This window comes from Hydra vulgaris, chromosome 15 (assembly GCF_038396675.1).
Source record: "Hydra vulgaris chromosome 15, alternate assembly HydraT2T_AEP".
Taxonomy (NCBI): domain Eukaryota; kingdom Metazoa; phylum Cnidaria; class Hydrozoa; order Anthoathecata; family Hydridae; genus Hydra; species Hydra vulgaris.
In genome coordinates, this window is record NC_088934.1 from 15,556,021 (window position 1) to 15,575,000 (window position 18,980).

Here is an 18,980-nt window from a genome sequence, read left to right on the forward strand (position 1 = left end):
AATATTTACTTCATTTAAATCTTGGACAGATAAAGTAACAGTTTCATTATTAACTCTGTAATTTCTAACTGAAATAAAAGGAAAAATCTTTAAATAAAATATTTATTTGAAATTCTGAAATATAAAATTTAAATACATTATCAACTATTTAACACCAAAAAATTTAATATCTATGTTAATTTGGGTAGTATGAGTATCTCTCGATTGCTGCCATGAATCATGAAAGTAAAGGTTGATAGAAAGGGCTTATTTATAAAAACATTTAATAAAAAGTTTCAACTTATCCTAAAATCTAGCTAATTTAAATGAAGCTGTTCAATAAAAAGTTAGAATTGAAAAGAGAAAATATTTCTTATATAAGTAACAAAACTTTTGTGAAAATAAAGAAAAATGCTTCTTTTACTTCTTCTATATATCTATCAGCTTTAAAATAATCAATTATTAGATATTCTTTAAAGATAAACACAAAAAAATTGTAGTGAGAAAAATGCTGGATAAAAAAAGGATTACATTCTCCTTACTTGTATTTCTGCAATTTACTATCTATCTGATCCAGCCCAAATTATTTAATACAATTTTCAATCTTACAAACTCTTTAGAATAAACACTAGTTGATTTACAGGATAGCAGAAAATATAAACTTTTTCACATTTTTACACACTAACACTCAAACAAAGCCAAAAAATTACCAGGACAATGCACATTTAATTGAGCTGCCAAACAAGTGATGCAATATTTTACTATTAAAAAAACTTGAAATTTTCAGAAAAAAGTTTTTCAACCATTCACCTTTTATAATACTAATAAAGTTCTTTTACTTATTTGTTAATCTGCCACCAAGTCATTGTTGCCTTTATATCCCAACTGTCATTGTTGCCTTTACATCCCAAGTCATTGTTGCCTTTATACCCACTACAGAACATTAATTGTTATCCCAACCGTGTTAATAATACAACACTCACAAAATAAACACAACTTTTTATAAACCTAACATTTTTATATTAAAATGTTATGTTTACAAAAATATAAATATGTTTATAATATTAAAAAAAGAAGTTAAAAAACAAGTATATACTCACAAAATGGCTTACTACACATTCTAACCATTCTTGGAATGAATTGCTTATTAGCAAGCAGAATTTCTAAAAAAAAAAATTATAATACTATGTGCATGCATGAACTTACATATTAGGGTGTGTGCGTAACATTTATGTAAGCTTATATATCTAATGTATGTATGTGTATAAATATATATATATATATATATATATATATATATATATATATATATATATATATATATATATATATATATTTATATATACATATATATACATATATATATACACACACACAATGAATAATATATATCTAAGAATGCAATTTCCTAATATACATTTGTGAACTTTAATTCGGAAAATTCCATTTTAAGTTTTTAGAAAGAAGTAAAGGAAAAAAAATTTCTGCTTTAACCCAAACCGTTAAATATATACATATATATATATCAAGCCTTCTCATAAGACAGAACCAGTTGCAATCTTACATGACCACACATATAATATTTTATTTTAACAACTTGGCTGAAGCTCCTTGCGTGTTTCAAGTCAAAGCATTTAAAAAGTGTGCTGAATATTCAAATGTAAATATAAACTAAAAAAGAAAAGAGACTAAAAAATAAACAAACTATAAAGTGAAAAGAGAAATAAAAACTAAGAAAACAAAAAAACAAAATTAAACTTAAAAAATATGAATCTTAACGAATGATAAAATGAATAAAAAATAAACCAGAAAAAATAAAAGTATAAAATTAATATATGGTTTTATTTTAATTTTAAAGTGCTTCGGTACAAAGAATTTAGAAAAAATAGAAGTTTCAAAGTTATTTAATCCAAGCTTAATTACTTCAAAACTTAATTATTTAAAAATTTGAAACGTTGATATTTTTTTATGTTCACAAAGCAATTAAAACATGAAAAAAAATTATTCATTAGTATGATTTAAACCCTCATCCAATTTTGATATAACAGTTGCACCTCATAAACGACACAATTAATCTAGCACTACATAAAAAAACTCAATTAAACTTGTGTTGATAATAAATTTCAATTAATAGTTGAAACCTAACAATGAAATTATCAAGTTTAAACTATTAATTGAAACGCTTTTAAGTTACTTAAGTTTGAACTTTTAATTAAGACACTTTTAAATTAAAAAATATATATTACAGGGTGTCTGCCAGATCAGACAAAGACAAGGGAAAAGACAGTGAATCATGGGAAATTAAAGCTCTTAATCAAACTTACATAACTTAAGTTTTTTATTGTATATGTAAACTTTGTACATAATTATTGTATATAAAATTTTAAGAGATTTTGTACATAAAATTTTGTAAATAAAAATTTTATTTGGCAAATAGTTTGACCTATGACCTTCTCTTGATACTTTAAGCATGGCTTGTATTATTGTTTTTATTTTTATATTTTTCTAAACAAATTTAAATCTATTTTTTGGATAAGATAAGATATCAGAAAAAAATCAGGGAGATCCACCTTAAAATATTGGCAGACACTTTGGATTAGTTTTATGCTTTATTTTCTCTGGTTTATCCTTTATTTATATTATTATTCGTTAAGTTTGTTTCTCTTTTCAGTTTATGGTTTATTTATTTTTAATTTTGTCTTTAAATTAGTTTGATTTTTCAGCTCATTTTTTAAAACAAGCAAATTATCAATATATATATACAGAAACCGTGGCCAAGTTGTCAAAAAAAAATTGTATGCTTGGTCATATAAAGCGCGCAACTGCACGCATTTCCTGCGAAGGTTTGTATATATATATATATATATATATATATATATATATATATATATATATATATACAGTGGTGGCCAAAAGTCCTGGAACATCATATTTTATGTTGTGAAATCAATATATTTGTGTGAAAAACAATTTATTAGTAAATTTTTTAATTTTTTTCAATAAAATAAGTGTTTATAACAATTTTAAAGATGATAGGTACATGCACATACATGATAAAAGTTAAATATTTAATGGAAGCATAGTTATTGTCAATTACCATTTGGATACGTTTTGGCATGCTGTTAACAAGTTTTGTACAATAGTCTGGTGTAATTTCATGGATCCACACTGATTTGATTGCTTCAACTAAATCATTATAGGATCTAGGCTTTTGGCAGCAACTTTTACTTTCATAATATGCCAACAATTTTCAATAACATTAAGATCTGGTGATGAACCAGGCCAATTTTCAAGGGTTTGAATTCCTTCATCAGCAAACCACTTCTTTACAATTTTGGCTGTGTGGCATGGTGCACCATCCTGTTGGAAATAAGTGCAGTTCAAGATCTGCATGCAAGGTGGCAACTTCTCCTTCATAACATCCAAATAGACTTTGCTGTTTATTGTGGTATTCTTGGGCATTATCCATAATGGCCCACATCCTTTGGCAGAAATAGCACCCGAAACCATACAAGACACAGGAGCCTTGACACTGCTAACTGTATATTTTGGAATATATCTACAGTTTTTTGGTCTTTTTACAAAGTTGTTTGTATCATTAAATTGTTTAATACATGTTTCATCAGAAAAAAGAACTTTAGACCAATTTTCTCCAGTCCAATTTTTGTAGCGCTGACAAAATGTTTTTCGATCTTTTAGGTTTTTTAATGATAAAAAAGGTTTTTTTGCTGGCTTGCATACCTTCATTTTGAAATCAATCAAAAGCCTTCTTCTAACTGTTCGGTCACTTACTTTTTTCTCAATAAAAATTTCTTTTGAAATCTCGTGTGCAGATAGCCGTGGATTTGCATGGCTAATCTGGCCAATAAGTTTGTCAGTTTTTGAGGTGGTTGCTCTGGGCCTGCCTGATCTCATCTTTGAAGTAAAATTTAATTGGGGCTCTTCTTTATGCCTTTTTAAAGTTCTACTCACAGTTGATAATGAACAACCAAGCTTTTCAGATATTTCTCTTTGAACTAAACCTTGTTCATATAATGCAGCAATAATTCCTCTTTTTTTAGGTGAAAGTTCTGGCATAGTATAGCTGATAAATTGCTTATGAATAATAATAAACGATAATAAATTGCGCAATATACAAATATGTAACTATAAACATATTGCAATGTAAAAACAAAAGCATCAAGCTTTCAAAATTTATACTTTAGATCAAAAATAAATTTTTTTGGTTGTTAAATGTTTTGTTCCAAGACTTTGGGCCACCACTGTATATATATATATATATATTTAAGGGGTAAACAGATTCTATCTGTTGACCAGCCTCGCACCCCTTCTTCATCTATTAGGCTGGCGCAGATGTATTTTTAATACATTGTTTCCAGTTTAGGATGTTGAATGCTGGATCTTCTTGACTCAATGCATGGGTTTGCTTGTGTCACTGTTTTTATGACTAGGCAACTCATTCTATTATCTCCTTATGAGGGTACAGCTCTAAAACTCAGTTTTATGGTTCTGAGGCCGGCTGGTAGTCAGGTTTCCCGAACTCTGTGGTAGCTCTCAGAGAGGCTGATTCCATCAACAGCTGAAAAATATCTAAGTATTAACAGTGCCATGTTGCGCATGGATGGTGTCCCTGTTTGTACTTTTGGTGTGCATTGCGGAGGCCACATTTGGAGCCCTTTGTTACGGCTTAGGGTTTATTAGTAGTAATGAGGCAATTGCTTGGGCTATTAAACGGTGTTCTGAGTACTATCTATGCTTTGAGTCAAGTTCTTCAATCTAATTTAAAAATGAATAAAGTACCAAAAACTATAAAACACAAAAAACCATCATCATCACCAAGTTCTCTAAACCTATCATTCACTAATATTCGTGGTCTTCGAAGTAACTTTTCTTCTGTTGAGTCTTATCTCTTGCAAAGTTCACCAGACCTACTTGCTCTTTGTGAGACTAATTTGAGTTCGGCTGTCTCATCTTGTGATCTTAGTGTTGATGGTTATCTTCCACTGATTCGTAAAGACTCCAATAGCCACATGCTTGGCCTGGGCATTTACATTCGTAAGAATTCACCTGTTTGTCGTGAAACTAGGTTTGAATCCACAGACTATTCTTTCATGTGCTTTCGTTTAGCACCACTTCACGCTATTGCCTTTCTCTTTGTTCTATATCGATCTCCTTCATCTCAAGACTGTACACTTTTTGATGTTATTTCTGATCATATTGACCAAGCCCTCTCTCTTTATCCATCAGCTAATATAGTTGTTGTCGGTGACTTTAATGCTCACCACTCTGAATGGCTTGGCTCTAGTGTCAGTGACTCTGCAGGCATTAAAGCCCACAACTTTTGCCTTTCTCAATCCCTAACTCAAATAGTCAACTTTCCAACTCGCTTTCCTGACAACCCTAATCATTTACCTTCTCTACTCGACTTATGTCTTGTTTCTGATCCTAGTCAGTGCTCAGTTTCTCCACATTCACCCTTAGGTGCTTCTGATCACAGTTTGATCTCTTTAAAACTAATATCTCATTCTTCTTCATCACCTGAATACCCCTACTATCGAACCTCTTACAACTACAGTAAAGCTGACTGGGATTCTTTCCGTGATTTTCTTCGTGATGGCCCTTGGGTAGAAATCTTTCAACTTCCTGTCGACAAATGTGCTTCTTATATAACTTCGTGGATTCAGGCTGGCATGGAATCTTTTATTCCCTCTCGACGATTCCAGGTCAAGCCTCACTCTCCTCCATGGTTTTCCTCACACTGTGCTGCTGCGATTGCCAATCGAAACCGTTACTTCCATATTTATCAGCAAAACAATTCTCCAGAAAACAGACGTCTTTTCATTACTGCTAGAAACAACTGTAAAAAGGTTTTGTCTAACGCCAAAACCCGCTATTCTCAGGTCATGAAATCTCGTATCTCATCTCAAAAATTAGGCTCTCGTGACTTCTGGAGAATCTTTAATAATATCAATAATAAGGGCAAATCTATAATTCCACCTCTCTTGTATGGTTCAGACTTTGTCACCTCACCTAAAGACAAAGCCGAACTGTTTGCTAAAAACTTTTCATCAATATCATCTCTTGATTCCACTAATTGCGTTCTACCTGATATTGCCAACAAACAGGTTGATTCATTGCTTGACATTCATATCACTTCAGCATCTGTATCTAAAGTGATTTCCTGTCTAGACTCTTCTACAGCTTGTGGCCCAGACAACATACCTGTTATTGTCTTGCAGAAGTGTTCTCCAGAGCTGTCGTCTATACTCTCAAAACTATTCAACAAGTGCTTATCAGAGTCTTGTTTTCCAGCCTGCTGGAAAGCCGCATCTGTTATCCCTATCTTCAAAAATTCTGGGGAGCGATCTGATTCGTCTAACTACCGTCCCATAAGTCTTCTTCCTATCATAAGCAAGGTTTTTGAATCTTTAATTAACAAACACTTAATTTCTCATCTTGAATCTAATAACTTACTTTCTGACCATCAATATGGATTTCGATCTTCTCGTTCTACAGCTGATTTGCTAACAGTAATAACTGACAGGTTTTATCGTGCATTAGATGAAGGTGGAGAGGTTAAGGCCATCGCTCTTGACATTTCAAAAGCGTTTGATAAAGTTTGGCATGCTGGTCTTCTCCATAAGCTTTCTTCTTATGGTGTATCCGGCAACATCTTTAAGATCATTGAATCCTTCCTTTCCAATCGTAGCATAAAAGTTGTCCTCGATGGACAACACTCTTCTTCTTATTCTGTAACTTCAGGGGTTCCTCAAGGTTCTATCCTTGGCCCTATACTCTTTTTAATTTACATTAACGATCTTCCAGATATTCTCACATCTAAGGTGGCATTGTTTGCTGATGATACTACCATTTATTCTTGTCGTGATAAGAAACCAACACCCTCTGATTGCCTGGAGGGGGCATTTGAGCTTGAAAAGGATCTCACTTCTGCTACAGCATGGGGCTCACAGTGGCTGGTGAACTTTAATTCAGATAAAACTCAATTTTTTTCAGCCAATCGTTATCGCAATAATTTAGATCTTCCTATATTTATGAACGGTGATGTACTCGATGAGTCACCTACTCTTCATCTTCTAGGATTAACTCTTACTTCCAATCTTTCTTGGAAACCATATATCAAATCGGTTGCAAAATTAGCATCTGCTAAGGTTGCATCTCTTTATCGAGCTCGCCACTTTCTTACTCTGGATTCTATTCTCTACCTCTATAAATCTCAAATCCGGCCTTGTATGGAATACTGTTGCCATATCTGGGGCGGATCTTCTAATGATGCCCTTTCTCTTTTAGACAAGGTGCAAAAACGCATTGTAAACATAGTTGGACCTGCTCTTGCAGCCAACCTTCAACCATTATCACATCGTCGTAATGTTGCTTCTCTTTCTCTTTTCTACAAATACTATAATGGGCACTGCTCGAAAGAGCTAGCGTCTCTTGTGCCATCTACTAAAATTCATTCTCGTGTTACTCGTCATTCAATTAAGTGTCATCCTTTTTCTGTGACTGTTCCTAAGTGCTCCAAAAACGCTTATTCGTCTAGTTTTTTTCCTCGAACATCAGCTCTTTGGAATTCGCTTCCTTCATCTTGCTTTCCTGATTCATATAATTTGCAATCCTTTAAATCGTCCGTCAATCGTTATCTTGCTCTACAATCTTCATCTTTTCTCTTACAGTAACTTCCAACTTTAATTAGTGGCTGCTTGCAGCCTTGTTGGAAGCGAAGATGTTTAAAAAAAAAAAAAAAAAAAAAATATATATATATATATATATATATATATATATATATATATATATATATATATATATATATATATATATATACATATATATATATATATATATATATATATATACATATATATATATATGTGTGTATGCATATATATATGTATGTATATATATATAAATATATATATATGTGTGTGTGTGTATATATATGTATATATATGTGTATATATATATATATATATATATATATATATATATATATATATATATATATATATATATATATATATATATATATATATATATATATGCATTTTGGTCACAAAACTGAATTCTAACCTTGATTATTTTCACATAACATTTTCTCGTGTGATCGTTCATTATCTTCTTTATCTTGCTGCAATACTAACAAGAACAAATTTTATAAACTTAATTTATATGGGATATATCTGTGTTGATAAAAATATAAACAAACAAAAAAAATTGATGTCTTTAGGAAAATGTTTGTATGTAAAATAAAGAAATTTTGTTTTTAAATTGTAAAAATATTTAATTTTCTAGCCTAACATTTTTGAATAAATAAATGTAAAGCTATATAATTTCTTAACAAATTTTTCAGAAATATAGCTAAATGCTCTATAGAAACTATTTTTAACTAAAAAACAATTCAAACAAGAAGAAAACACTAAAAGTAAAACATTTAAAAATTTGACTGCATGATAGTTGATATTTTTATTAGAAACCAAATAAAAGTTCTGTAATGTTATTTTCATTAATGTTATTTCACTATTAAAATCATAAAATAATCAAAACTATTTACCAACTACAAGTTAAATTATATGGGATCTTGAAATAACTCTAAACTAAATGTTTAAACTAATAACCACAGCTTACTTTGTTAAATTTGTAACTTTAGAATCTATAAAACTATGTTTTAAATTGTGCGAATTTAAAACTTTTATACTAAAACTCATGTAACATATATTGATGCACTTTGCTAAAAAACAAGTTTTATAATAATAACAATAATAATAATAATTAATTTTAGACCAATCACTAATATGGTCTAGAGGTACTGTTTTAAATTAAAACTAATGAATACAAAACACACGGCATAATAAACAAAATAATTAAATCAACCATCTTCATTACTAAAAGATTTAAAACATCTACACAAGTTTGATTTTTTAAATATCCTTTGTGCCAGAAATCATGTCTTAAATATTTGATCATACAAAATCAATATATAACATCAAAATTATGACATAAAGTTGTGCAAATTGTTACATTTGCTACATAAGATAAACAAACTAAAACTTTTCTCAATGTATTAGTCATCATCGCAAGGATGATAAACAATCAAACTTTTTTTTAAATTTAAAAAACAACATCATGTGTTTGGGAAAAATCCATTTTAGCCTAGAGGTTATTGAATTAAATTGATTTATCTGTTTAATATTTTTTACAGTTTTATTATAGATAATTGTATTTATGATAAGCAAAAAAAGCGTGTTTATTTAAAAACGGACTTTTTTAAACTAATTTGCATGTATAGATGATGCCCTGGTTGTGACACTAAACTGATCTTATAATGGATGATAAGTAATTATCTGGAATGAGATTAAAATATCTTAAACTTTTCAAAATATTTTAACACATATTTTATGCTCATTTTATTTTTTTACTCAATCGTTTTTGTTGTACACAATCTATTCGAGACTTTTTTCATTGTACAGGAACTAATGGAGACTTCACCTCTTTAACAAGCTCTTGTGCGCTATCCATTACAAATTTAGATACATTTTTTTATTCTTCTTTTGAGTTGATTAGTATCTGAAGCACACCAGTTATTATCATATATTTCCCCTTTGAATTGAGACCAGAATTTCTCAATAGGTCTACACTCTAGGGGATTTGCAGGGTTTTGTTCCTTCGGTACCACTGGAACAATGTTTTCAACTAAATCACTGTTTTTGCATAATGCGCACTAGCTAAATCTGGCTTAATTATGTAATTGTGATCAGAATGGTACTGTTTCAAAAATTATATTAGTCTAGCTTCTAAACATTCTTTCTTATATACATACTGGTTAATAGCATAGCCACTTTCTCTAACCAATGATTCAGCAAAGCCTCTACACAAAAATCCTATCCAAATCAGTACTTTAGCTTCAAACTTAGGAGTTTATGTATATTTTATTGATAGAGGAGCATTTGTTTTATCACCAGTATAATAGAACCCATTTTCATTAATAGTTAAATGTGAAAGTGTGAAATAAGATTCATCATCCAAAGCCCAATCACAATCCTTGTAATTCATACAAAAGAAACAGCATTTGCTTCTCACTTTCACCATCTGAACAAACTTCTATATGGTATTTTATGTTTTGATTTAGAACCATTGAAACATACAGTTGCCTATAATTGAGTTTTAAAGCTGATTATTTGTGATAAACCATTTATTTTGTTTGTCAATTGTCTCAATTGATTAAAACATTGTCAAAAAAATGTTGTATTGTCTGTTCCTGTTGATTTGCATCAATTTCACTTTTGTAACACTTGATTATATCATAACTGGTTGATTTCTTGGCTTCTTCAACTACAAAATGATCAAATGTGTACTTTTTTTCTTCATTTATATAATTTTTATAAAACTTGTACACATGTTTTCATTAGAACTCTTTCTCAGATATGGTCTTTAATTGAAACTCTTATAATAATTTTTAAAAAAAAAACGATTTTTGTAGAGCTTTAAATTTAGTTTATTAATAAAAAAAACCACCTAATCGTCCATGTGCAAAAAATGACCCAATTATTTTAAAATAAAGTCTTTCGGATATTTACTCAACACCTATTATTGAGGTAGATAGACTTTTTAGTTGTGGTGAAGACAACTTACCTAGATAAAAGAAAATTCTGATGTAAAATTTGGTAATTTAATAGTGGGTATTGGTAGGAGTAACTTGAAAATGGATGGGTTTCAAGTAGTAGTATCATAATAAAAATCTTGATCTATCAGTCTTGATCTTTAAAACAGGTTTGCACCAGAAAGAGTATGTGGTTGTAAAAAAATGCCTAATCTTTTCTATTAATGTCATATTAAAAAAAAAAATCTCATTATAGAAACTTGTCTAAACCACTTAATCTAGATTCATGGATATTAAACATATGCACACACAAACACACACAATTGTATATAAAATATATACAAAAAGCTGCATATTTATATAAACTTATCTATCTATATCTATATCTATATATATCTATATCTATATATATCTATATCTATATATATCTATATATATATATATATATATATATATATATATATATATATATATATATATATATATATATATATATATATATATATATATATATATATATATATATATATATATATATATATATATATATATATGGATATATAGATGAATTAAGATATATTATGCATACATATACATGTAAAAAAAAGCTTAAAGTTTTAAGTACATAAAGTTTTAATCATAAATTGGTTAACAAAGGCTTACATGTATTTCTTTCATAAGATAAATCTGCGATTAGCGATGATAAAATACAGCAAAATGATGGAAAGCTACCTTCATTGACATTAACTATAAGTTTGCTCAAATTTTCTAGAAGCAAAAATTTAGTATTAAAAAAAGGTTAACCATATATTTATAATGAATTTATAATTCATCTTTTATAAACTACTAGTTTATATATATATATATATATATATATATATATATATATATATATATATATATATATATATATATATATATATATATATATATATATATATATATATATATATATATATAAATATATATATATATATATATATATATGCATATATAAATGCAGCATTAGAAGCATGCGGATGATGTCATAAAAAAACAGGAAGTGGCAGGGGCTTCAGTACATACATTGACTATCAAATAGCCTGACCCACAAATAAAAGATAAAACTAATATATCATGCAAGAAAATCTTCAATTTTTAAGAATGATTAAGCCTAGATAAAAAAAAAGAGGCAGATTATTTGATGTCACAATAAAAGCATTTGATAGACCTGAAGTTTGGGAACTAGGTTGGTATTTTTATATTGTTTCAGGTTTTTCAGCATTGCAATAAAAATAATTTTGACTTGTATTGTGACGGGAGGCTTGCTATTTATGAAAACAAAAGCAACCAACACATGGAAAAAATCAAAAGCCATTTTATGAATATTTTGAAAAGTAACGACTATCTTATCTCCATCCAATGTAATATTAAAATGATCAATTATTTCAATGTAACATTAAACCTGATTAACAGTTCTTATCAACCATATTGTAAACCTAATAACCAACTTATGTATGTTCACTCTAATTCAAACCATCCACCTAATATAAAATCCCCTGCACTATTGAGTTAAGATTATTTGCTGTGACAGTAAATGAAACTGTGTTTAATAACTCCATTCTTCTGTATGAAGAGAATTTACATTAACCAGGATACAATACTAAACTGACCTACAAACCGCAAATAAACAAAAATCAAAAAAACATTGCAAATGTAAAATTATATGGTACAACCCCCTGTTTAGCAAAAATATTGAAACTAAAATTGGAAATTGCTTTAATTGACACTTTCCAGTAGGACACAGGTTTCATAAAGTTTTTAATCAAAACTATATTAAAGTTAGCTATAGTATGTCAAGTCATTATTAAATGCACATAACATCAGGATTTTACAATATGATGAAAATATAACATCAAAACAATGCAACTGGATAGACATAGACAAAGTCCATTAAATAACTAACGCCTTTCTAACAATATTCTATATCAAGCCATTGTAAGTTCTGGAGATCCTGAATTCATAAATAAAGTTTATTTTGGTATAAGTGAAACGAGATTTAAATTAAGATATGCCAACCATCTTAAATCTTTCAATGCACCCAAATATAAAAATGAACTTTCTTATGAAATATGGAAACTAAAATCTAAAAATCTAAAACCTATGATTACACGGAAGATAATAGCACGATGTAAGCCCTACAATCAAGCATCAAAAGTTTGTAATCTTTGTCTCTGCAAGAAATTTTATATATTGTCATACAGAGCAGTAAATTCAATTAATAAAAGATATGAAATAATATCAAAGTGCTGGCATTTAAAGAAATTTTTACTTTCCTTATTCGACACTGGGGGCTAAAATCTTTGACATCTTTTTGTTTTGTTTTGTTTTTGTGATGTCAGAACTTGTTCCACTGTAATTTTAAATTCTATTTTTAAACCATTTTTATGTTATGAATTATAATATGATATATATATACATATATATTTATGTAGATATATATATACATATATACTTATGTATATATATATATATATACACATATATATATATACATATATATATATATATATACATATATATATACACACACATATATATACATATATAGATATATATATACATATATATTCATGTAGATATATATATACATATATATTTATGTAGATATATATATACATATATATTTATGTAGATATATATATACATATATATTTATGTATATATATTTATGTATATATATATATATATATATATAAATATACACACACATATATATATACACACATATATATATATATATACATATATATATATATATATATATATATATATATATACATATATATATATATATATATATATATATATATATATATATATATATATATATATATGTATATATATATATATATATATATATATATATATATATATATATATATATATATATATATATCAGCTCTCAGAATTAGGGTCAGCGTTAGGTTATGCCGACCTAATCGCTGATTTTATCATTTTTTTATCGTTGATCGTTTATGCTGTCATGGTGAACCTGTTTGTTTAAAAAACTTTGCACCAACTTTTTGAGCAATTTAATGCTGATTTTATTTTTTCTAATTCTGAGGGCTAAATATATCTATGCACTACACAAAACTCTATTAAATTTTATGAAATGAGAAATTAAAACCTATTTTTGAAAGATCAATTACTTTTCGATTAATTGCCAATAGTTCTTCAAGCAATGCAGAAGCCTCACTAATATATACAAACAAATAAAAATTTATATTTAAATAAAAATGTAATAAATATGTATATGTGTTCATATATATATATATATATATATATATATATATATATATATATATATATATATATATATATATATATATATATATATATATATATATATATATATATATATATATATATATATATACAGCGTGGAAAATAACAGCCGGTCAACAGTCAACAACTGCCTAAAATGTCTAAAATTGCTATTTTGACCTCCAAAATAAATTCTTGTTGGTCTTGATTGACCAGTTGAAAAAAAATCAGAGTTTTGAAAAACAAGGTGACAAATAACCAGAATAAAATTTGGAAAAATTTACTAAAATTTCATAAAATCATTTAAATTTTAAAAAGCGTTAAAAACAGTTTTATGATTTACGATTCTATGCTTTGAACGTGACAAATGTTATAAAAAATGTAAATTATATCACGCCTATTCACGTTTTTGATTTGCTTTTTTAGATTACTTCATTATATTCGTGGTGAAAATCTTTTTCATAAAGAATTGAACTTCTTATTTTATTAATTTTCATTGAAAAATTTTATATATTATTTTAATAACAACATACAATAACTGCTGTCTTTAACAAAAGAAGTTTTTATTTCAATTGTACTTTGTTTTTTGTTTTTTATTCAATCTTTTCATTTATTTTTCTCTTTACTTTTACTGCCATTTTTAAAGTCATTTTATGCAATAAATGAATTATTTTTAAATTAATTTAAAAATTTCAATTGCGTGTTTGCACTTTTTTTTTCTTTTATGTGTTTTATGTGTAACTAGAAACTGTTATAGTATTAAAAATTCAGTTTAAATTTTTAATAATTTTATAGAAACTGTTTTGATATTTAAAAACATTAAATTACTTGATTTTATTTAAATATATCAATTTAAAAAAGGAATATAAATTTGTTAATTTTTTACCAATAAGTTGTTTTTGTATTTATAAAGATAAGTAATGAATAACTATTACTAAGATAAAATTTAAATAAATAAAAAAAAATAATAATTTGACTGTCCAAAAAAATAACTGACCTTCTATTTCCTGTGTTAGCTGGATTGCATTGACCGCTTGCATTTAATTTCTTATTTTCCACGCTGAATATATATATATATGTATATATATATATATATATATATATATATATATATATATATATATATATATATATATATATATATATACATATATATATATATATATATATATATATATAATATATATATATATATATATATATATATATATATATATATATATATATATATATATATATATATAGTTTTGACACTTACAGACATTGTGCAAACTCCAAACTTTTGTATGCTTATGTCAAATGAAGATGTATTGTAAAGAATTTCGGTGATTGGGAATTTCGGTTGGGAACAAAAAAACCATAATTGTTGGGCCCACCCGGCCCTTAATGTGGGAGCAACAAGTTTATAAAATATTTCCTCTACTATTTATATCTAAGTTTATATTTATCAACAAATTTCAAATTTCATGCAATAATTTCTTAGTGTTTAGTTTTTGTGACCATATAAAGTTTTAACCCTTCTCAATTTGAGAAGGCTCTAAAAATTCTTTAGAATTTAAAAAACCGCATGTTATTGTTACAGAAGTTTGACAATTATGTTTAATATACTCATTATTTCCTAACCTTTAGGTTGAAAAACAAGAAAACTTAAAACTATGTAAAGAACAGAAAAAGAAAAAAAGCAACAGAAAAAAAAATTTGTCAATTGTTTTAACACAAAGAACTTTTTAATGAAACCAATTTTTATTTTTGAAGTTTGTAAAACTAACTATTATTTATAATTTTTATCTACATTACTTTTAAGACTGACTGACTGTTTAAAATATAATTATTTATTGTTATAATATCAAGCCCCCTCAAATGTTTAAGGTTCTTCGGTAACCTCTAAAAACAATAATTGTAAACTAATCTTCTTCTCTAATCATTTTAAAACACAGGTTGTTGAGCAGATCTTAAATCATTAAAAAAAAAAGATCAAAACTCATATTAAAGAGACTTAAATTTTGTCAAAGACATAAAAACTGGACACCATAGTAATGGTTTACTATGGAGTGAAAAGAGTACCATTGAGCTGTTTGCACATGCAGCTAATGCATACTTACTTGTGTTGTCCTAGTTATATTTTGGTGTTTCTATTGGAATTTTTACTTACTGTGTTTCCATACTAAATATACAATATAAATAAAAATAACTAAATCAAATCACTTTACTTAAGGTATTGTTTTTGGCCAAAAAATTACAAACAAGCAACGATGAGTGAGCAGGTGCATTATTATGGTGCAAAAGCCATTAATTGTTTTGCCATAAATCAGGGCATTTTTTCGGATTGCTTCACGTAAACATCGCATAACTTCAAGGTAATACTTCTTATTAACCATATGACCTTGTGTTAAGAACTCATGATGAACTACGCCATTATAATCAAAGAAAACAGTGAGCAAAACCCTAACATTTGATCGAACTTGACGTGCTTTTTTTCGTTCTTGGTAATTCAGGGTGCTTCCATTGCGACGATTGTGCTTTGGTTTCGACGTCATAACCATGCACCCATGTTTCATCACCAGTTATGACTCTATCAAGCAAACTTGGATTGTCGTTGACATTATTTAGCAGCTCCTGAATGATGTTCATGCGATTGTTTTTTTGGTCGAAATTCAGCAGTTTTAGAATGAATTTTGCTGTTACTTGTTTCATGTCCAAAACATTTGAAAAAATATTATGACATGAGCCAATTGATATGCCAACTTCATCAGCAACTTCTCTTATTGTGATTCGGCAATTATTCATAACCATTTTTTCCACTTTATTCACATTTTCATTGATTATTGACGTGCTGGGTCAACCGGAGCGTTCGTCATCTTTAACATCTTTGCAACCATCTTGGAAACGCTTATAACACTTGTAAACACTTGTTTTTTTTCATAGCTGACTCACCATAGGCTTTTTGCAACATTTCGCACACTTTGCTTCATTTTTTACGTAAAATTTAATAAAATTCTTTGACTCTTCAATTCTTCCATTTTTTAAACGAGCAAAAATCGCCGAGCTCATAAAAACACATCAAACCTTAGCGACTACCACAAACAAAGTAAACAATGAATATAGCTGAGAATTTTATCATACTATAGGGGCATGTATACCAACACAAAAAATGCTGACAATCGGACTCGCAAAATTTAAAAATTACGGGTATTTTTTTAACACACCTCATATATCATATCATCAAAAAAATTATAATTTGCCTAACAACCTTGTGGTTGAAGTTCCTTCACTTTAACCTACATAAGACATAACTGCATTATAACCTACATAACTGTTAGGTATCCACCAGTATGATAAAGGAATATATCTGTACTGCATGAAAAAGTAGTCTTTGCTTTCTCAAAAAGTGGGAGAAAATGGGAGCTATCAGATACAGAGAAATAGAAGAAAATCATCTATTGTCATATATCAAAATCAATGACACAAAGACCTTCATTCAAAATTGTGCACCCTGTCATTTTTCCAAAACCATCATGGTATGGTTGCAGAGCATAAATATTAAAACATTTGCATTTGATTTTAGTAACAACTTACTTTACTTTCAATCAAATTGAAATCAATTTCAATCAAACTGCAAACGAATTCAATCAATTGAAATCGTTTGCAGAAGCAAATAAACTATGATCTAACAAATAAAAAAAGAAAAAGGCGAGAGTCAACAAACAACAGTATTTCTGATTTTTTATTTTATTTTTTTTTCAATTAAAGTCATTTTATTGCATACATTTTTTGAATAAATTTTCATGCAAACCAATAAAGGTAATTCTTGATTTTAATCTTCCTCCAAAAATTTTATAATCAATCAATTAATTTGGGTTTAGAAAGTACTCAGAGAAAAAATAATTGTCAAAGAATGTCAGAAAATGTCATAAAAATGCCAGAGAGTACTATGAAAATAAAGATTTGTTCAAAACAAAACTTTGAGCAATTTCATAAATTGTTCTATGTCCTTACCTAATACCCATAGTCAATTTTTCATAAAGCTTGATTTTGTTATTCAGTAAATATATATAAAAAAAATTATAGAAATTTACAAATTAGAAAATAGCATAATAGTTAACACACATAACAAAAAAAAAAAATAATATACTCAAATGTTGACTTTTGTTCCAAAACCGTAAAAAGAAATATGATAAATTCATCATGAGTGCCAAGAAAATGAGCAACAGAAGTTTCCTAATTAAATAAAGCTATAAATAAAAAATTAAATAAAGCTGTAACAAAAACAAAAACAATAAAATTTACAAAAACAACGCAGGTAAAATTGCAACAAATAACACAATTTTCATCATAATATTTTGCAAATAACTGTTAAAACTATTTTGAACTTCAATATAAACTCATTTGCTTATCTTGGATATTCTCTATTGTTTTCTGCAAATTGGTTTTTTTAAAAATATAAAATATCTAAATTTTATGCATACTTGTGTTTAATTCTATGCATATTGTTTAAATAATTACAATATATTTATAAATTTATTAAATAACTGCATATTGTTTAAATAACTAAAACACATATATTTATAAATTTAATAAATAGTTGCAACATATTTTTTTTAAACATTTTCGCTTCCAACAAGGCTGCAAGCAACCACTATTAGAGTTGGAAGTTACTGGAAGAAAAAAGATAAACATTTTAGAGCAAGATAACAATTGACAGTTGACTTCAAAGATTGCAAATTATATGAATCAGTAAAGCGAGATGAACGAAGTGAATTCCGAAAAACTGATATTCAAGGAAAAAAACTAGAGGAATAAAAGTTTTTGGAATATTTAGGAACAGTCACAAAAAAAGGATTTAATTGAATGACAAGTAACACAAAAATGAATTTTATTAAATGGCACAAGAGATGCTAGCTCTTTAGAGCAGTGCCCATTTTAGTATTTGTTGAAAAAAGAAAGAGTATCATCAGAAGATCCGCCCCAGATATGGCAACAGTATTCCATGCAAGGCTGGATTTGAGATTTATAGAGATAGAGAGTAGAATCCGGAGTAAGAAAGAATTGAGCTCGATAAAAAGATGCAACCTTAGCAAATGCT

At 27.6% G+C, this 18,980-nt stretch overlaps 1 protein-coding gene across 1 annotated transcript in view; it reads right to left on the minus strand.

Moving 5' to 3' along the window:
* Nucleotides 1-18,980, minus strand: part of LOC136072087 (short transient receptor potential channel 4-associated protein-like) — a 59,059-nt gene that overhangs the window by 21,467 nt on the left and 18,612 nt on the right. The window contains exons 7-12 of the mRNA XM_065820313.1: nt 18,030-18,115; nt 13,761-13,828; nt 11,255-11,359; nt 8,065-8,130; nt 1,080-1,142; nt 10-68 (exon numbers count right to left, since the gene is read on the minus strand). Of these exons, the coding sequence (XP_065676385.1) occupies nt 10-68; nt 1,080-1,142; nt 8,065-8,130; nt 11,255-11,359; nt 13,761-13,828; nt 18,030-18,115 (447 nt within the window). The remainder of the gene's footprint in view (nt 1-9; nt 69-1,079; nt 1,143-8,064; nt 8,131-11,254; nt 11,360-13,760; nt 13,829-18,029; nt 18,116-18,980) is intronic.